This window comes from Microcaecilia unicolor, chromosome 2 (genome assembly GCF_901765095.1).
Source record: "Microcaecilia unicolor chromosome 2, aMicUni1.1, whole genome shotgun sequence".
Taxonomy (NCBI): Eukaryota; Metazoa; Chordata; class Amphibia; order Gymnophiona; family Siphonopidae; genus Microcaecilia; species Microcaecilia unicolor.
Genome location: NC_044032.1, coordinates 559418117 through 559437302, shown reverse-complemented (window position 1 = coordinate 559437302; position 19186 = coordinate 559418117). Strand labels below are relative to the sequence as shown.

General features: G+C 46.8%; 1 protein-coding gene across 10 annotated transcripts in view; it reads right to left on the bottom strand.

Annotated features, from left to right (window-relative positions):
* Window positions 1-19186, bottom strand: part of LOC115461542 (multifunctional protein ADE2) — a 192274-nt gene that overhangs the window by 25820 nt on the left and 147268 nt on the right. For 6 of the 10 annotated variants that reach the window (XM_030191416.1, XM_030191419.1, XM_030191418.1 and 3 more), the window contains 3 exons: window positions 17067-17103; window positions 14020-14217; window positions 5735-5913 (listed from right to left, as the gene is read on the bottom strand). In XM_030191416.1, the coding sequence (XP_030047276.1) occupies window positions 5735-5913; window positions 14020-14217; window positions 17067-17103 (414 nt within the window). The other 4 variants (XM_030191424.1, XM_030191423.1, XM_030191422.1 and 1 more) reach the window with 4 other exon arrangements.

Here is a 19186-nt window from a genome sequence, read left to right as displayed (position 1 = left end):
TTTCAAAGGACCGTTTAAGTGCTGATTCCAGTCTACGGTCTTGCATGTCCTTCAGGGCAACACCTCCTTCAACCGGGAGGGTAGTTCTCTGTCACAGCTGTGACTAGGGCATCCACCTTAGGCATTGCAAAGCTAGCCAAATGCTCCTCACTCAGAGGGTATAATTGCCCCTTAGCCCTGGAAACTTTCAAAGGTCCTTCAGGGTCAGCCCATTGAGCTGAAATAAGCTCTTGGATGGAATCATGCAAAGGAAAGGCTCGAGCAGGCTTTTTGGTACTTGCCATCCTCGGATTTCCAAAGGAGGCCACGCCACTCCCAGGCTCTTCAATAGAGAGGACCTGTAAGACAATCTGAAATAAGCGCTGGCAGCTCCTTGCGGTGAAAAATCCTCACCGCGGACGGATCATCTGGATCCAGTGGCCCTTCTGCACCTTCCTCTGGCCACGAGGGCCTGCCAGACCCCTCAGAGTCACCACATCCGACCACGGGGGGGGGGGGGGGGGGGGGGGGGGGTGCGCCACTCTCTGAAAGGGAATTTACCCTTCTGCGCTTCTCTTGCGGCCAGCTATCAGGGAAAAACGCCTCAGAGGGCAAACCCAGGCCTGCATCCACCGGAGGGCAGTAAGGGGGGCAGTAGAAAACCCCTGTGGCTGAGCTCTTTTAAGCATATATGCATTATGAAGCAATAATACACAGTCTGGGGAGAAAAACTCGCCCTGGGCACCTGGTTCCAGTCCGGGGCTAGTAGCTCTTTGGCCAGCTTCAATTCGAGGGCCCCCTCCGGTCTCCAGACCCTCCGCCTCAGCGGGAGTCGTGCCATGTGGTGCTTTCAAAATGGCGCCCGCTGCCAGCTCCACCAAGCGGGAAGAATCATCGCTCGCCATGCTCGGGCCGGCTCTTACGCCTGAACAGCATGTTTTACAGAGCCCCGCTGCTGATCTGCGCTTGCCACACTTGGAACAGCGCTTAACACTCTCTGCAGCCATTGCCGAAAAACAGCGGAAAATTCAAAATGGCGGCTTCGCGCCAAAAACATCCCAATCGCGGGCCCTCCCCGGAGGAGTCAGAAAACACTCTTACCTCACTGGACCGCGTATACAAGCTCCGGTCACGCTGTAGAAACTGAAGAAAACCTCTTGCTTTTTTTTTTTTTTTTTAAACGCTGTGAGGAAAGCAGAGAAAACAGCAAAAGAGGCAATCAAATCAACTCCGGAGGTACAGAACAGTGGGAAAGGCGAACCAATGTGCCTGCATCCACCAAGTATAGAGTGGGAAAGAGCAGGGAAAAGTGAAACTAATGTGCTCACATCCACTGGGGGGATGGGTAAGGCAGGGAAAGGGCTAACCTATGTGCCTTTAAAGTGAAGCTGCTATAGCCTCTAACACCCCGGCTAACAACTGGCAAGCCAGGAGCCACCCCCAGGCAGATTTTTTAAGGAGCTTGATCAAGCTGCAACCACCCTGCTTGGGGAGATAGAGAATACTGGAGAGGCAGTGGAGCTAGCTGACCATGTGGCACTGTGAAATTTGAGTGCTCTCTATCTCCCCCTGCTGGTTGATGGACACAACCCATAAGTAATGGCTTCACCTGCTTGATGACAAGGAAGCAGCAATTGTAAGCTGACCTACTATAAGAGCCTGAGGAAAGAAAAGGGGGGGGGGGCACATAGGTACTCAAAGGCACCAGAAGCCTGGGTGCCTGCAAGGCAGGGGCAGGGGTATATGCAAATATGGAATCAAAGTAAGAGTTCATTATGCTCAGCTTAGGAGACTGTATAAATGCTTTAAAAACAGCAAATGTAGACGACTTCGGATTATACCAGGTGCTAGATCGCCACAGGTGTACACCAACTTGACCAGGTTAATTCTACAAAACCAAAAACCCTGCATACCACTTCTTTGTGTACAAGGACGCAGACATAACACAAAGCAATGATGGATGTTGTACTAGCTAGTGTTATTAGTTCACTAATCCCCCTGTTTAATAACACGCACGTCAACGTGTCGACAGCTGCTAGTGCGGTTCAGTAAACAGAGGTAAATATCTTCTGTTTTTTTCCAACTTAGTTACTGTATTTGTGACTGTTCTTATTTGTAGATGGAAAGAGTGGAACAGTTTTTTTGTTTTAACTATAGTACATTCACTGTTTTAACTTTGTTTTATTTAAATTGTACACCACCCTGATTGACCTCTGGGTGGAAAGGTGGTATAGAAGTTTATATAAATGTTTTTACATACCTCCATTCCCTCTGCTTCCTTGCACGCCTTCTGGGTAGTTTTAGGCTTACCACACAAATCATAGTAACATAGTAGATGACGGCAGAAAAAGACCTGCACGGTCCATCCAGTCTGCCCAATAAGATAACTCATATTTGCTGCTTTTTGTGTATACCCTACTTTGATTTGTACCTATGCTCTTCAGGGCACAGACCGTATAAGTCTGCCCCGCACTATCCCCGCCTCCCAACCACCAGCCCCACCTCCCAACCACCGGCTCTGGCACAGGCACAGACCGTATAAGTCTGCCCAGCACTATCCTCACCTCCCCAGCCCTGCCTCCCAACTCCGGCTCTGGCACAGACCGTACAAGTCTGTCCAGCACTATCCCCTCCTCCCAACCACCAGTCCCGCTTCCCACCATCGGCTCTGGCACAGACCGTATAAGTCTGCCCAGCCCTATCCCCGCCTCCCAACCTCCAGCCCCGCCTCCCGATCTTGACTAAGCTCCTGAGGATCCATTCCTTCAGCACAGGATTCCTTTATGCTTATCCCACGCATGTTTGAATTCCGTTACCATTTTCATTTCCACCACCTCCTGCGGGAGGGCATTCCAAGCATCCACTACTCTCTCCGTGAAAAAATACTTCCTGACATTTTTCTTGAGTCTGCCCCCCTTCAATCTCATTTCATGTCCTCTCGTTCTACCACCTTCCCATCTCCGGAAAAGGTTTGCGGATTAATACCTTTCAAATATTTGAACGTCTGTATCATATCATCCCTGTTTCTCCTTTCCTCCAGAGTATACATGTTTAGTTCAGCAAGTCTCTCCTCATACGTCTTGTAACGCAAATCCCATACCATTCTCGTAGCTTTTCTTTGCACCGCTTCAATTCTTTTTACATCCTTAACAAGATACGGCCTCCAAAACTGAACACAATACTCCAGGTGGGGTCTCACCAACGACTTATACAGGGGCATCAACACCCCCTTTCTTCTGCTGGTCACACCTCTCTTTATACAGCCTAACAACCTTCTAGCTACTGCCACCGCCTTGTCACACTGTTTCGTCGCCTTCAAATCCTCAGATACTATCACCCCAAGATCCCTCTCTCCGCCCGTACCTATCAGACTCTCCCCACCTAACACATACGTCTCCCGTGGGTTTCTACTTCTTAAGTGCATCACTTTGCATTTCTTCGCATTGAATTTTAATTGCCAAACCTTAGACCATTCTTCTAGCTTCCGTATGTCCTTTTTCATGTTTTCCACTCCCTCCAGGGTGTCCACTCTGTTACAGATCTTAGTATCATCCGCAAATAGGCAAACTTTACCTTCTAACCCTTCGGCAATGTCACTCACAAATATATTGAACAGAATTGGCCCCAGCACCGATCCTTGAGGCACTCCACTACTTACCTTTCGCTCCTCCGAGCGAATTCCATTCACCACCACCCTCTGGCGTCTGTCAAAAGCTTTGCTGAAATCTAAGTAGATTACGTCCATAGCTCGTCCCTGATTCAGTTCTCCTGTCACCCAATCAAAGAACTCAATGAGGTTCGTTTGGCACGATTTCCCTTTGGTAAATCCATGCTGTCTTGGATCTTGCAACTTATTGGCTTCCAGGAAATTCACTATCCTTTCCTTCAGCATCGCTTCCATTACTTTTCCAATAACTGAAGTGAGGCTTACCGGCCTGTAGTTTGCAGCTTCTTCCCTATCACCACTTTTGTGAAGTGGGACCACATCCACCGATCTCCAATCCCTCGGAACCTCTCCCGTCTCCAAGGATTTATTAAACAAATCTTTAAGAGGTCCCGCCAGAACCTCTCTGAGCTCCCTCAATATCCTAGGGTGGATCCCATCCGGCCCCATGGCTTTGTCCACCTTTAGCTTTTCAAGTTGTTCATACACACTCTCTTCCCTGAACGGTGCTCTATCCACTTCAATCTCATTTGTACTTTTTGTAGTCCATCGCGGTCCTTCTCCAGGATTTTCTTCTATGAAAACAGAACAGAAGTATCTATTTAGCAAATTTGCTTTTTCTTCATCATTATCCACATAGCGGTTCGCAGTATCTTTTAGTCTCAATTCCCTTTTTAGTCGTTTTCCTTTCACTAATATACCTGAAGAAAATTTTGCCACCCCTCCTCACATTTCTAGCCATTTGTTCTTCCGTTTGCGCTTTCGCCAGTCGTATCTCTCTCTTGGCTTCTTTCAGTTTCATCCGGTATTCCTCCTCGTGTCCCTTTTCATGAGTTTTTTTTGTATTTCTGGAACGCCAACTCTTTAGCCTTTATTTTCTCAGCCACTTGCTTGGAGAACCTATCAGTTTCCTTTTTCTCTTGCTTTTATTTACTTTCCTTACATAAAGGTTCGTGGCCCTATTTATAGCTTCTTTCAGTCTGGACCACTGTCCTTCCACTTCTTGTATTTCCTCCCATCCCATCAGCTCCTTCCTCAGGTATTCCCCCATTTTACTAAAGGCAGCATGTTTGAAATCTAGGGTTTTGAGTGGCCACCCTCCTCTTCAGCCGTCATATCAAACCAAACCGTTTGATGGTCACTGTTGCCCAGGTGGGCACCCACTCGGACATTTGACACATTATCCCCATTTGTGAGTACCAGATCTAGCGTCGCTCCCTCCTCGTGGGTTCTGACACCATTTGTCTGAGTAAAGCACCAATACAAGCTATAACTAGAGTCACCATAGCCTACGAACTGAGTATTTAATTTCTTACATATTTTTATAGTAAATTATACACATATCAGTGCATCGGGATATCATACCAGAGGAAATTCTGCACATGCTCAAGGACACAGTACACGCAGCTGCAACAGACATGGTTTCTCTCCTGCCTTACCCTTTCCACGACAGAAACTTAAGAATGCTCTCTCTACCCCCCTGCCCACATACTGGCTCCTGTTCTCCTGTACAAAATCCCAATTGCTCTGTTTATCAACCTGCATCAAAGGAGGAGAGCAGCTACTCATGGGGTTGCCTCCTCTTCTTCTGCCACCTCGTCTCAGACTACCGATTTGCTCATGGGATGGGGTAGGAAATAAGTTAGAAGTATACGATCCTGGGGAAAGAGAAAATGGTCAGGAGGGAGAAAACTGGAGGAGTTAGGAAAGAAAGCCGGGAGCTGAAATTCTTGGAAGTCAAGTGTGCCAGCTAAGTTTAGGATACAGAGCTGGTGAGAGCCATGCCTAAGAGAAAGTTGGTAGGGGTGTAAAAACCTGAACCAGGAATGAGCCAAACTTTCTGAAGAGGAAATTCTGCACAAAGGGATATGACCCTCAAAAACCACAAATCAGTGCTCAGGGTTCAATAATTGATCAGAAGTGAAAATCACAGTAGCACCATTACCATCACCCCCAGGTTATTAAACCAAAACACAGACATCTATTAATGAACTCTCAGTGAATATCGTTAAATAGACCAATGGATCAGTTTTAAACTTACAGGCAGATATTCAGTGTGTCTGGACTGGTCATTCTACAGTTACCGCTTACCTTGAAAAACATCTCGCGCTTGGGCGGGTAGAACTTATATCCCTCCTTGACACCAGGGTGTCGCTTCAGGAAAGAGCCAGTAGCGATCCTCCTGCACACCCATTCAATTGGGATCATTTCACACTGTGCAGCAACAAAGGCGGTGTCGCTGTATTTTCTGACAAATGCTGTTTTAACTCCTATAACAGTAAAGAGTGATCATCAAAAACACACAAATCCTCCCCTCTTGCCCTTACATATCAGCCTAGAACAGTGTTCTTCACTGAAAGGCCTGGGGACCAGTGGTAACCCCACTGACTCCAGTTGTGGCTCCTTAACTCTCTTCTCACAATAGATATGTCCCCCCACCCAGTCCAGAGGATTTCTGCTGGCACTATCCTCAGCACAACTACTTTGCTTTTCTTCAGCTCTGTACGTTTGAGTTATGCAGCGTGCAAACTCCCATTTTATTCTTGTGAGATTGTACGAACAATGAAGACATTTGGACACTACATGGAACAAGCTCACCAGGAGCCACATAATGCTGGAAGGGGAAAAAAAAAAAAAAAAGAGAACAGTGGTCCTATCTTGTGGAAAGGCTCAGGGGGCATTAAACCAGAGAAAGATCCAGTCTGTAGGGATGGGGACAGGATGATGGCAGCTCACTGGGAGGACAGACTAGTGGGAGTCAAGACTTGCTGAAATATGGTTGGGGGGAGAGACTAAATTGGCTGAGGAAAAAAGAATTTGGAGAATCAAACTACATATTGCTCCGAGTGCACCCAAGCAGCTAGACTGGCTACATCATTAGAGAAAACAAAGTTACTCACCTATTGCAGGTGGTCTCTGAGGACAGTTGAGCGGCATCATCTGACAGAGCCTGGTGCAGATGCTGACCTGTGAGATTAACTTAGAACTTTCTAGCAGTGTCCCACAGTGCATGCATTGGTGCCCTCCAGCGCGAGCTCCTCAGTCATTTGTGAGAATACTTGGCTTGCTGTCCTCAGAGAACACCTGCTACAGGTGAGTAACTTTGACTTCTCTGAGGACAAGCAGGCCATTGTATTCTCATAGCTGGGAATCCCTAGCTACCAGGCTCACCAAAACAACAATGCTAGGGTAATAGAGAGACTCGAAACGTTGAGGCCTGAAAGTCAATTAACCTGAAACTATTTACATACTAGTTGTGAAGGTGCAGCCTTCACTGGGCCTAGGAGAGTGGAATTGGATTCTAGACACCAAACGAATCATTCAGGGAATGCCTGCCTGCCTAAACTGCTTGTCACATCAAGTATCCTGCTCAAGGCAGTCATGAGGTGTGAATGTGTGGATATAAGACCATTATGTACATTCGCAATCTCCTCTATGGAGACTGATCTCAAGTGGGTACAGACGTAGCATCAGTACCCACCAAGCAAGTCTGACACTATAAGCCTTGACATGACTCTCTAGAGTTAGAACAGCCTGAGCATAAGTAAAGGAGATGCAATCTTCTAGCCAATTAGAAATTGTGCATTTGCCAATGCCTACCCCCATCCTATTTGGGTCAAAAGAAACAAAAAGGTGAGTGGACTGTCTATGAGCTTTAGTCCACTCCAGGTAGAAGGCTAAGGTTCGCTTGCAATCTTAAGATATGCAGTACACTTTTGCCAGGATTGTTTTGGGAAAGATGTTGGTAAAATGACTGATTAAGATGGAACTCCAACACTACCTTAGGAAGGAACTTAGGGTGCACATGGAGAACTACTCTACTGGGATGAAACAGTGTAAAGTGGATCTGCTACTAGGGCCTGAAGCTCACTGACTCTACAAGCTGAAGTGACCACCACCAAAAGCACAACTTTCCAGGTAAAATATTTCAAATGACAGGAATCAAGTGGCTGAAAAGAGCTTTCATCAGCTGGGTGAGGACAATGTTGAGATTTCAAGACCGAGTTGGAGGTTTGATAGGGGGTTTTGTCAATAACAAACCTTGCATGACTTGAACAACTAGAGGTTGTACAGAGATGGGTTTACCTTCTACACACTGATAAGCACCGATTGCACTGAGATGAACGCCTTACCAAGTTGTTTTTTTTAAACCTGATTCAGAGGTGCAGGAGATATTCAAGCAGTTTGTGCAGGGCAAGTGAGAGGGGATCCAAGGTCTTGCCCTCACATCAGACGGCACACCTTTTCGACTTAAAAGAAAAAAAAAAGAAGAAGTGTAACACCTCTTAGTGAAGTCTTTTCTGAACGCCAGCAAGACACAAGAGACACCATCAGACAAACCTAAGGGCCAGAATTTTATGCTCCCAACATCCAAGCTGTGAGGGCCATGGAATGGAGGTTGGGATGCAGAAAGGATCCTGCGTTCTGAGTGATGAGGGTTGGGGGGGGGGGGGGGAACCAGACCAATCTCCATGGATCTTCAGAAGATAATTCCAGAAGAGAAGGGAGCCAGATCTGCCTTGTACAATAAGAGGCATTAGGATCATAGTTCCTTGGTGTTGTCCAAGTTTCAGTAAAGTCTCCTCTACAAGAAGGTTATTGGAAGATATGCATACAGAAAACCCTCCCCCAAACATAGGAGAAAGGCATCTGATACTAGAGTGCCGTGTGATCTGAGCTTGGAACAGAACTGGGGGACTTTGTTGTTGAGATGAGTGGCAAAAGATCCACTGAGGGAGTGCCGTGCCATGCCTATGTTGAGCGACCACTCGTGTGGTTGAAGGACTATTCCGTGGAGGGTCTACTGCCTCCTGACAAGGGATAGTATCCCGTACCCTCCTGATTGTTCACATAACACTGCAACCTGGTTGTCCATTTGAATGAGAATAATTTGGTGTTTTAGCAAATCTCTGAAAGCCTTTAGAGCGTTCCAAATGGCCCTGAGCAAGGCAGTTGATATAGTCAGTCTTTTATGAGACTGGGTGCAATATGAGCTCCCCATCCCAAGTTGGATGATTTTTGTTGTTAACACCTTCTGAGGCAGATGAATTTGTAACGGTAGTCCAACAGTCAAATTCGTTCCAATTGTCCACAAGCATGAGTCAACTCTGGAGGAATCTGGATGACATCCACTAGGTTCCCTGCTGCCTAAAGCCACTGGGAAGCTACAGTCCCACTGGGCCTCTCAAACAGAGACATGTCATAGGAGTGCATGTTAATCTCAACATTTGCCAAGTTGCGACCTGCTTGCTGCATCGGACCTGCAAGGCGAGAGATAGCAAAGTGTCTGCCCTCGGCAAAGGAAGATGAGCCTGCAATGTATCTAGCAGGGCTCCTATGTACTCAACTGCTGAACCGAGAGTAGGTGGGACTTAGGGTAGTTTATCACAAACCTAGCAGTTCTAACACCCAAAGAGGTGAACTGACTCCATTGCTCCCTTCTGCAATATGCTCTTGACCAGTCAATCGTCCAGATAGGGAAACATTTAGACTCCCAGTCTGCGTAAATACACTGCTACAACCCCTTGGTGAATACCTCGGGAGCCGATGTGAGGCCAAATGGCAGAACAGGGTACTGGTAGTGATGTTCCCTATTTGAAATCTTCCTGTGACTGGGAAGTATTGAAATGTGGGTAACTGGCATCCTTTTAAGTCCAGGGAACATAGCCAATCTTGGTCCTGAATCATGGTGAGACAGGTGCCCAGGGAAATCATCCTGAACTTTTTTCTTTGACTGGGAATTTTTCAGGGTCCTTGTCTAGGATAGGACAAAATCCTCCCATTTTCTTGAGCACAAGGAAGTACCTGGAATAGAATCCCTTCCCTTCTTCCCCTGGTGGCACAGATTTCACTACACTGGCCTGCAGAAGAGCAGAGATTTCCTCTACAAATACTTGCATGTGCCGAGAGCTCATACAAGATGCTTTTGGTGGGCAATTTGGTTGATGCCAACATAGTAACTGAGACGAACTATCTGAAGAACGCACAGGTCAGAGGTTAGAAAGGGTCCACCTTTGATGGAAAAAAATGAGCTTCCCCCCTACCAGTAGGCTGTCCACGACAGTTATTTGTACTGTGGCTATTCTCTCCTGGAGCCAGTCAAAAAGCTCACCCCCTGCTTTGACTGTGGAGCTTGCTGGGGTTTCTGTGGACAGGGCTGACAAGGATGAGAACGATTGGAGTTCTGGGCAGAGCAGGAAGGCGGCGGAGGAAACCTACGCCTTTGAGAGTAGTAGGGTTGCCATCTAGGCCTGCTCATAAACTTCCTAGAAGAGGCTGCAAAGACAGGACTGGATGGTATCAGTATGTTTCATGATGAGGTAAACGACCTCCTCCACCTTGTCCCCAAAAATATCTCCTCGGCAAGGTATGTCCACCAACCTCTCCTGAACCTCTGGTTCCAGAGACATGCAGTCATGAGAGTCTGCACATTCCTACACCCATGGCATAGAGTCTGGATGCAATATCAAATGAATAGTAAGTGCCCCTGGCCAGATACTTCCTGCACACCAGTTGCTTTTGACCAACTGGCAAAGCTCTGCAGCTTGATCCTGAGGGAGAGAATCCACAAGACTTAGTGTACTGTTTAGCAAAGATTTCAAGTAAAGGCTTGTGTAAAGTTGGTAGGACTAGATGGGGGCAATAAGCATCAAGGCCTGAAAAGTCTTCCTCCCAAACGAGTCTAGTGTCTGCGCCTCTCTACCTGGGGGAGCTGAGTATGAGTCCTGGAACTCCTAGCTCGTTTAGGGCGGCTTTGACAACCAAAAGAGTGGTGAGGCAGCTGGGCCCTCTCAAATCTGGGAGCCTTCTGGATAGGATACTGTGTATTCACCTTCTTTGGTGCGACCTGCACTGAAAGGGGAGTGTGACTGAACACTGTGTTTTAAGCCTGTAAACTGCCTAAATTAATTCTATAGTGTTTTAAAACTTGCTGACTGGACTCTGATTGGCCTAGAGTTTGAAATTACCGAAAGTTGCTGGCTGTTACTTCAGTTTCAGCCCTGGAAGGGGGGGGGGGGGGGGGGGGGAGGTAGAGAGAGATCTTTGCTGAAGCCCTGTAAAAAAAAACAGTTATATTTGATAACTGGTGAACAGCTATATGCCCTGATCTCCCCAGGTACTTTCTAAAAAGTAAACAAATGTTTAGTTAGGAGTTATAATTGATCCATATTTCAGTTACCTGTTATTGTTTGCTGATTGCTCTATTTTGTTCCACTGTTCAATTTTTTTTAAAAGACGCTTCTCTGTCCAGACTGAAAGAATTCTGGTGTTTGTGTGTTGGGTCTGAGTGCTTTCTGGGAACTGTGAGACCACTGGGAGTGTGGCTCCAGTAACCTAGAAATCACTGGGGATAGTTTGAGAGAAGGAGACTCGCCCAGAGGTGGTTGTGACCCAGTCAGTGGGAGGAGGGTGCTCGTGTCGAGCACAAGCTGCAGGCGGACCTGAGCTGTGCTGGGGATAGACCCTCTAAGTGGCCGCGAGGCAACCCCAGGTGGGTGGCTAGGCGTTTGACAGGGAGATTCCCAGTTCACTGAATCTTTAAGGATAGGGTGCAATGGTACTGTGACCTCTTCCTTAGGAGGCCTCGTAGTCCGGGACAGTTAACATCTCTGCCCTGGGCTCTTCCTCAGTCTGCAACTTAAATGGGATGGCCGAAGCCTCTCTGATAAACCACTGAAACAGACCCTCAGGTGTAAATTTACATCTCGAGGCGGGAAGAGATCAGAGGGGACCCCATAAGACTCCTCCTCCAAGAAGAAATTAGGATTTTCTTCTGAGTCCCGTAAGCGGTCCCAATCAGACTCCTCTTCGTACTGACCGAGTCTGTGCCAGCTCAGTGGAACGATGTCCACACCCCAACATCAAGAGTGGTGCTGAATGGATTGATATCAAGGATCTCTCCACAGGCACGGACGGAGCCTCAGGAAGAATGCAGGGTGATCAGCAGTTTGCCCAAGCGCCCTTGATGCCCGAGTGGATTGCAACTGCAGCATCTGTGTCAGTTCCTCCCCAAGTATAGCTTGATATTGCTCATTCAGGGGAAGTATTGACAAAGGCAGGGGAGCCAAGACAGAGGAAGCCTGAGAAGACATCAGTGCCAAACCGTAAGCAGGAACCTGGCTGCTCAGATACTTGTGCACTGGCACCTCTATCAAAGAGGGAAAGCACTCCTCCCTCTACCGGAGCTCCAGGAACCGTGCATCGAAGAGGACCGATGCTTATGTTTCTCGGGCTTCCCCTGATACTCAGCATGATGGTCCTGCGGTGTCGACGAGGACGTCATTGAATCCATATGTACCCTTGGTGTTGAGTCAGATGCTGACCAGTCCCGGGGCCTACTTTCAGTGCCTTATGTTGAGAGAGGTGGAGTTCTCCTCGAAGCTGGTATACTCCCAGTGGTTGTTGAAGTCTTACCAACCATCAAGGTCAATGCTTCCAGTGCCAATGTCAATCAGCCTCTGAGGAACCAAAACGTCTCTCCTGTTGGACCTGACATGCCCCGTGTGTCCCCAGCTGCATTTTTAAACAAACATTAGGGTCATGGTTAGGTCCAAGGCACCCGATGCACCAAGAATGCGGATCCGTTACCAAAATCACCCGATAACATGGCCAAATTAAATTCCTCAATTTTGGACTACAAAAACAGGCAGAGCCCAAATCAAGGTTGATGCTCAGGCTTAAGTGGGCTACAGAGCTGTGAAAAGAACGAAAAACCTGAAGAGTCAGAGACACTAAGAAGGGAAATAAAGTGAAATTAAAGACAAAAATGAGGGAGAAATACCCACACAGGAAGGCACTGCCAAAAGCAGAGATAACAGTGCTGAGGGAGACCACAAAGATGCGTCCTCCCTGCTCCGTGGAAAAACAGACTGAGAGACCCACACTGGACCATTAGGTGGGAAGGCAATAGCACATGTATGGTGGGATGCTGCTAGAAGCTTCTAAAAATTTTTTGATAGTCAGTGTCCGCACCGGGCTCCATCAGATGACGTCACCTAACTGGTCTGCTTGTCCTCAGAGAAAAAACATTTCCACGAGTTGGCAATGGTGTATGATTTACCGTGGACCTGTTCTGTCACAACCATTTCCCCTCCCAGCTCACAAATTTCTGGCCTACACCCATATCAAGAATCTTATTAAAGACCAGACAATATCTATAGAACTCTCCAATTCAATTTGGATTACTTGTGACCTGGACTGGCCACTGTTGGAAACAGGATACTGGACTTGATTGACCTTCGGTCTGTCCCAGTATGGCAATGCTTATGTTTGTCACCTCACTAAAGAGCACCATCAAATCTAACAAGATCTTCCCATTGTGAAATCAGTTGTCTGGTGGCCTGTAATCTGCTTGCTGTAAATGCTGCTCTTTTTCCTCATCACTTTAATCACTGCTGGTTTTGTGGGTTTGTATTTGTCCAATTGCTCCTTTTTTTTTTTTGTTTTGTTACATTTGTACCCCGCGCTTTCCCACTCATGGCAGGCTCAATGCAGCTTACATGGGGCAATGGAGGGTTAAGTGACTTGCCCAGAGTCACAAGGAGCTGCCTGTGCCTGAAGTGGGAATTGAACTCAGTTCCTCAGTTCCCCAGGACCAAAGTCCACCACCCTAACCACTAGGCCACTCCTCGCCAGTCTTCAAGAACAAGCTGAACAGAGCTGTGAGGGAGGATTAAGTCAATTTTAGCTCATTTATTACATTGACCTGTACAGTATTAGGATTCCATAGTTTTATGCCCTCATTTGTCTCTCTTCCTCCATAATTTGATTTGTAATTACTCCAATGTCATTTCCCATTTTAGATCCAACACTTTTTGATTTGTTATATACTTTTTTCATAACAGCTCAAGGTTGAGTTAAATTCAGATACAGCAGGTATTCCCTGTCCCCCGAGGGTCTGTAATGTAAGAAAGTAAGAACTTGCCATACTGGGTCAGACCAATGGTCCATCTAGCCCAATATCCTGCTACTAACAGTGGCCAATCCAGGTCACAAGTACCTGGAAGAATCCCCAAAAGTAGCAAGCTTCCCTGCTACTGACCCTAGCGATAAGCAGGTAGAACGAGCTGTACCTGAGATAATGGAGGGTTAAGTGATTTGCCCAAGACGACAAGGAGTGACAGTTTATTGCTATTGCTCCACCTTTCCCTTTTTTGGTAAATGCTAAGCAAAGAACTTATGTTAAGATTTCCTCCTTTTCCGTGTCCTTCTCTTTCCTTTCTCGTTTAAATAATCTAAGGAAGATGTCATCTTTTATTGAGTGGACAATTCTCTCCCCCCCCCCCCCCCATCAAGTTGGTCTTTGCATTTTATGTACCTTTCCTGCCCCCTTTTGTTTTCCTTGATAATGCCAACATATTTCCAAGCATTCTCACCAGCTTCCTGCAGCAGTTTGAACACACAGCTGGTGGTTTTGTTAGAGATGGCTGCCTTGCCTTCCATATGATCCTTTCTAGCTGCATTTCCTGCTGTTATCTGGTCTTTGGACTGCATCAGCACGTACCCTGGGAGTTCAGGCAGCTCATATACCTCCTTTGTTTTTCCTTCATTTAATTTTTTACCCACCTTTAGCTCTGCAGAAATACAAAAAAACACATTACTTTGATTTTGTTGCAACCACTGAAGCATAATTATGCCATTGAGGTACTAAAAACGTATTCAAGGAGTGAAAGGAAGCAAAAAAACAAAAACCCAACCTTAACTATATAGAGAGGAACAGCTATCATAAATAATATATCGGAACCTGCAATATTTTCCTTTAACCTCTACATCAGCACAGCAGTGCAGGCCTATAAGCCATAAAGATCTTATTCAAAAAGCCATCAGCAGCACAGACAGACCAGCCCTCTGGAACTAACTTCACCAGCGCAGAGAGGTGCAAACTGCTCCAGAAACTAGCTTTCCTAAGTAGCAGTCCTTGCTGAACAGTTTGCCCTTTCTAGGGAACACAATTGTTTGGTTAAACCAGTGGTTCCCAAACCTGGTCCTGCCTCCACTGTGTGCAAATCAAATCTCATGAACATTCACTGTGAATATACTGAAAATCTGACTGGCTGGGATGCCTCCAGGACCAGATTTGGGAACCACTGGGTTAAGCCAATGACAGGTGTATATGTAGAACTGTTGTTGGGCTCAGTGGCTGCTGTGTACAGAGTCAGGTCTTCCACATAGATGCTTGGGGATGTTACAGAGGCAGTGTGTGTGTGTGGAGGGGGGGAGATTACAGGGAGTAATTGTCACTACAAAGTAACACTTAGTGGCTATATTTACATGGCCTGATTGTGAGTTTCTTTGATGACATTCTGTATTTGTGTTCCTTCTTGAGAATTGTATCTGTTAATTTGTGTTATCAATTTTCAATAAAAAGATTTAAACTTAAAAGGCCTGATTGCAGAGTCCCAAAAAGGTGTCCTGATGTATGGCCTACAGCTCACTATTGTTGCTGCAATGATCAGACTAGGATCATTGGGAGAGGGGCATATAAAATGGGGGGGGGGGGGGGGGGGGATTTCCTAATAATCCCTGGTTCAAACAGAGCTGAAGGCATGAAGGAGGACAAAACCAGATCTTGAATATCAAAATATGTTTTGAGAAAACGCTTCAGCTACAGAAAGAAAATACCATCAATGCTGAACAGCTGTAATTGAGCTAAAAATTAGCTCAATTACAGTAGACTGAAGCTGATTCTTCCACTCATCTGAAAGACTATTAAACCTTCTGGTTAAAGGGAAGTTCATGTGACTAAAGAGAACCACTGCCTACACTAACCACTTAACCATACTTAAGAAAAATACCCTTTTTATTATAGGGCTATTTTTCCCTTATAAAAGAGTGCTGCCATGTAACTGGGGGTATACATGATAGCCGCTAAGCAGTCAGGTACATCCATCTTCTGACCACCTCCATCTTTAATATCAAATAATGTCACCCACAGGGCTGACAAAGGAGGAAGGCAGCCCCCCCCCCCCAGGATAAGTAAAGGAAGCCCTCTGCACAGGGTTTACTCCAGTCCACCATCTTCTTTCCACCCCTCCCCCCCCCCCAAGTGCAATGACTCCTAGGGATAAAAAGTGGCATAAAGGCGCAGAGCCGCTATCAGTCTGCTCTGCTGGTCCTGCTCCCTTCTGATATCGCTTTCTATTTGAAGAACGGGCAGTACAGACTGATGGTGGCTTCATGCAAGGTAAGCTCTGCTTAACTGAGGTTGCTCTTTGGTGCCCCCAGAAGATGCTGCCTTAGCTGATTACCTAGTCCTGGCAAAGACTAGTCCAATGGGTGGGTGGGTGGAGATGTCATTTTAACAAAATATGGTAGGCCTTGGATAGTTTTAATCAGACTTTAAACTTGACCTTGAATAACCATATTCAAGCAAAGGACTGGGTTAGGGAGCAATCTGTAAATGAAAAAATAAGCAGGGGATGGATCCGATTCAAATCTGAAATGCCTATTTACCCTGCAAATTTCACACACATTCCATCCCCTCTCCCCTCCCCCCCTAAAAAAGGGCAATCTTTTCTCAGTAACGCTTTTTTTTGTACTTAAGCCATATTTAAGAGTGACTGGAAAGAGGCTTGGAAACAAAATATGCATAATTGTTTGCTACAAGGCATCATACTACTTGGGACCTGAAAGCCTCACTCTCTATGGCAACCTTAAGGAATGTTGTAATCATGGGAATTGACAGGCTATGGGTCAGTGATGTTACATCTGTACTTAAGGATGATTTTGTTAATTTTATAATTACCTTATAACCATTTTTGTATGCCTTGAGAGATTTTGATAGAAAATAGGCAGGTGGGGTGGTTGATGTTGTCTTGTGGTTAGTTTTGATAATGCAATTAGTACTGAACTATATAATTAGTTTCATTTATTTTTTTAACTGTTGTAATCTGCTTTGAACCAAAGCAATTTGGCAAAAGCAGTCTACATATTAAAATTAAACAAAGGCTCGTAGCTGGAAAATATATAAGAGCACAAAAGCAAGGTTAAAAATGTAAGACTACACACAGCGGGAAAACCTGTTCCAATTTAAGCAGCCTTTTGCACTGGGTAATTGACAAACTTTTGTTTTGAAGGGATTGCTTTAGAGTAGAAATTTGATTCTTCTTAAGTAGCATTAAAATTATCCACCAATAATTTGAGTCCCTTATCCAGATCATACCTCTGAAAGTGTCAGGTCCACCCCCTCCCCGGGATTAGACTGGCTATGATTTCTGGTCTCCAAAGGCATTAACTGTTGTAATTTTAAATATCTATTAGCTCATATTAAAAATCAAGTACCCCACCCCTCCTCAGTCCCATTCATGAATGTGAACCCAGAGCACCAGGTGCACCTGCACCAGGGAACTTCCATGCCCGGGACGCTCCGGCGACGCTGCAGCCATTATTCTGATAGGCATCGCAAGGCCCAGTTGAAGCATACCTGTAATGTTCTCCATCTTGCTGTCCAGGAGTTCAATCTAGAAAGAAAACAGACGAACGGCCAAACTTATACAGCGGAACACGGAAAGCAACCCCACGCGGCCCAGCCCGACCCGTCACCCCCGCCAACACGTGCACAAGCGCAGCAGAGCCTGTCGCTTTAGTTCAGCCACACTAGCAACACACATTAGCCACCACCACGGCCTGGAGGCGCGCGTAAATTTTCCACACACAGCACCGCCTCTCTCAAAACTCCTCCCCTTCCCTCAGCTGTACATCACACCGCCTCACTCAAAGCTCCTCTCCCCCAGCTTCCCTGCCCCGCTGCGAGCGAAGCTCCTCCCTCAAAGCTCGACTGTCCCGCCCACGGGCATTCGGCGTTCTGTCCCCACCTCCCCGCAAGCAAGCACACACAGTGGCTATCCGGCTCGGGCCTAAAGTGTTTGTCTTTCAAGCTGATACAGTAGCTGCGCGTGACTCGTGGGATTCCTCCCTGCACATGCATAGCACTACTTAGTGTCAGGCGTTTGTCAGAGTTTCATTCACATAGCCTCAGAGCTGGACCTCGGGCCTCTTCCTTTACTCCCACAATGCTGCTTACTACCCTCTCGGTTCACATAGAGAGTTAGCATCTTGAAGTATCAATAAAATAAACCAGTGCTGCCAAATTAACCAGTTCCAGGAACGGAATTTCAAGTTAAGCTTACATTTGTTTCTACTCCACACTGCCTCATTATGGGACCTACGACTTTCAATATATAAACTCCAGATTGAACCATCCCAAAGAGTGAGATTTTTGAAACGGTGCCATCTACGGAGTAAATCTTGAAAGATGTAACAAAATTGACAGAAGGTGGTATTTTATAGACAAAGTTACTGAACCATGAGCAGAGCTTAATTTGTGCCGATACGGGGTGGGAACGGCAATCCGGCACTTTAACCTCAGGCTGTAACATCATTATCCCATCTTCGTACCTGCCAAGGTATTTCTGCTCTGCCCACCTCCCCCCAGCCCTACCGTTAGCCTCTGTTTCTCTCACCCCGTCATCCTTCATTCAGCATATTGTGTTGCCACGTACCTGAGCCCATAGTAGTAACTAGCAGCGACGCATAAGGACTTTGCGCGCAGCGTACTGCTACTTCCTCCGCAGGCCCAGCCTCTGCCCTCTTGTAAATGGGAAGTTGTATCAGAGGAGGGGCTGGCAGTGGAAGCAGCAGTATACCTAGAGTGCTAATTCTGCGCATCTTTGCTGTTTACTGTCGTGGGCTCCGCGGAGGTGACAACAGGAGCAAACAAAAGGTAGAGTGAGGGAGTACTGGGGAAAGGGAGGAAGAGGAGGCTGCAGCAGTGCTCAGGTGGGGGGGGGGGGGTGTTGGGGAGAGCCTCAGCCAATGTAAGGTGAGAGGAGAGCCTGTAGCTGGGATGTGGTGGGAAGAGATGCCTTGCCTGAGGCAATGCTGGAGTGGGGTGTTGTAAAGACAGCCCAAGGCAATGCTGGGATAGGGGAGAGAGAAACATGGCAGTAATTGAAGGGGTCAGGGAGAAAGAAACAGTAATAATAATAAGAGGGGACGAGAGCCAGGGGACTAATGGATGGTTGAGTAGGGAAGAGAGAGAGGCAGAGGCAATGCCACTTTGAACAGAAACTTGTGTTTGGATAATAGTAGGATATAAGAATGCATAAATAAAATGCTGGATAGGCTTGGGAGCGATACAGGAAATACTGCATAGGATGATGGGGAGAGGGAGACAGAGGCAGGGGTAATGCTGGATGGTGTGGGGGTTAGAGATAGAGATGGGCACTGCTACATGCCAAAAGGAAGAGGCAAACAGGGCAGTGTGGATGGTGGTGGGGGGGGGGGGCAGGAGAGAGCAATACTGCTTGAGGGGCGATAGGGAAAGATAGGGCAATTTTGGATGGGGAGAGAGACACAGAGGAGAATGCCTGCTGCATGCCAGGTTCAGAAAGCTACAGAGAGAAAGGGGCAATGTTGGATTGAAGGGTAGAGAGACAGAGAAGAGATATTGGATGGTGGAGGGGGGGAAGGGGAGAGAGACAGAAGATGATCTGGATGGTGGTGGTTGGGGGGGGGGAGATACACATAGTGAGGGAGGGAGAG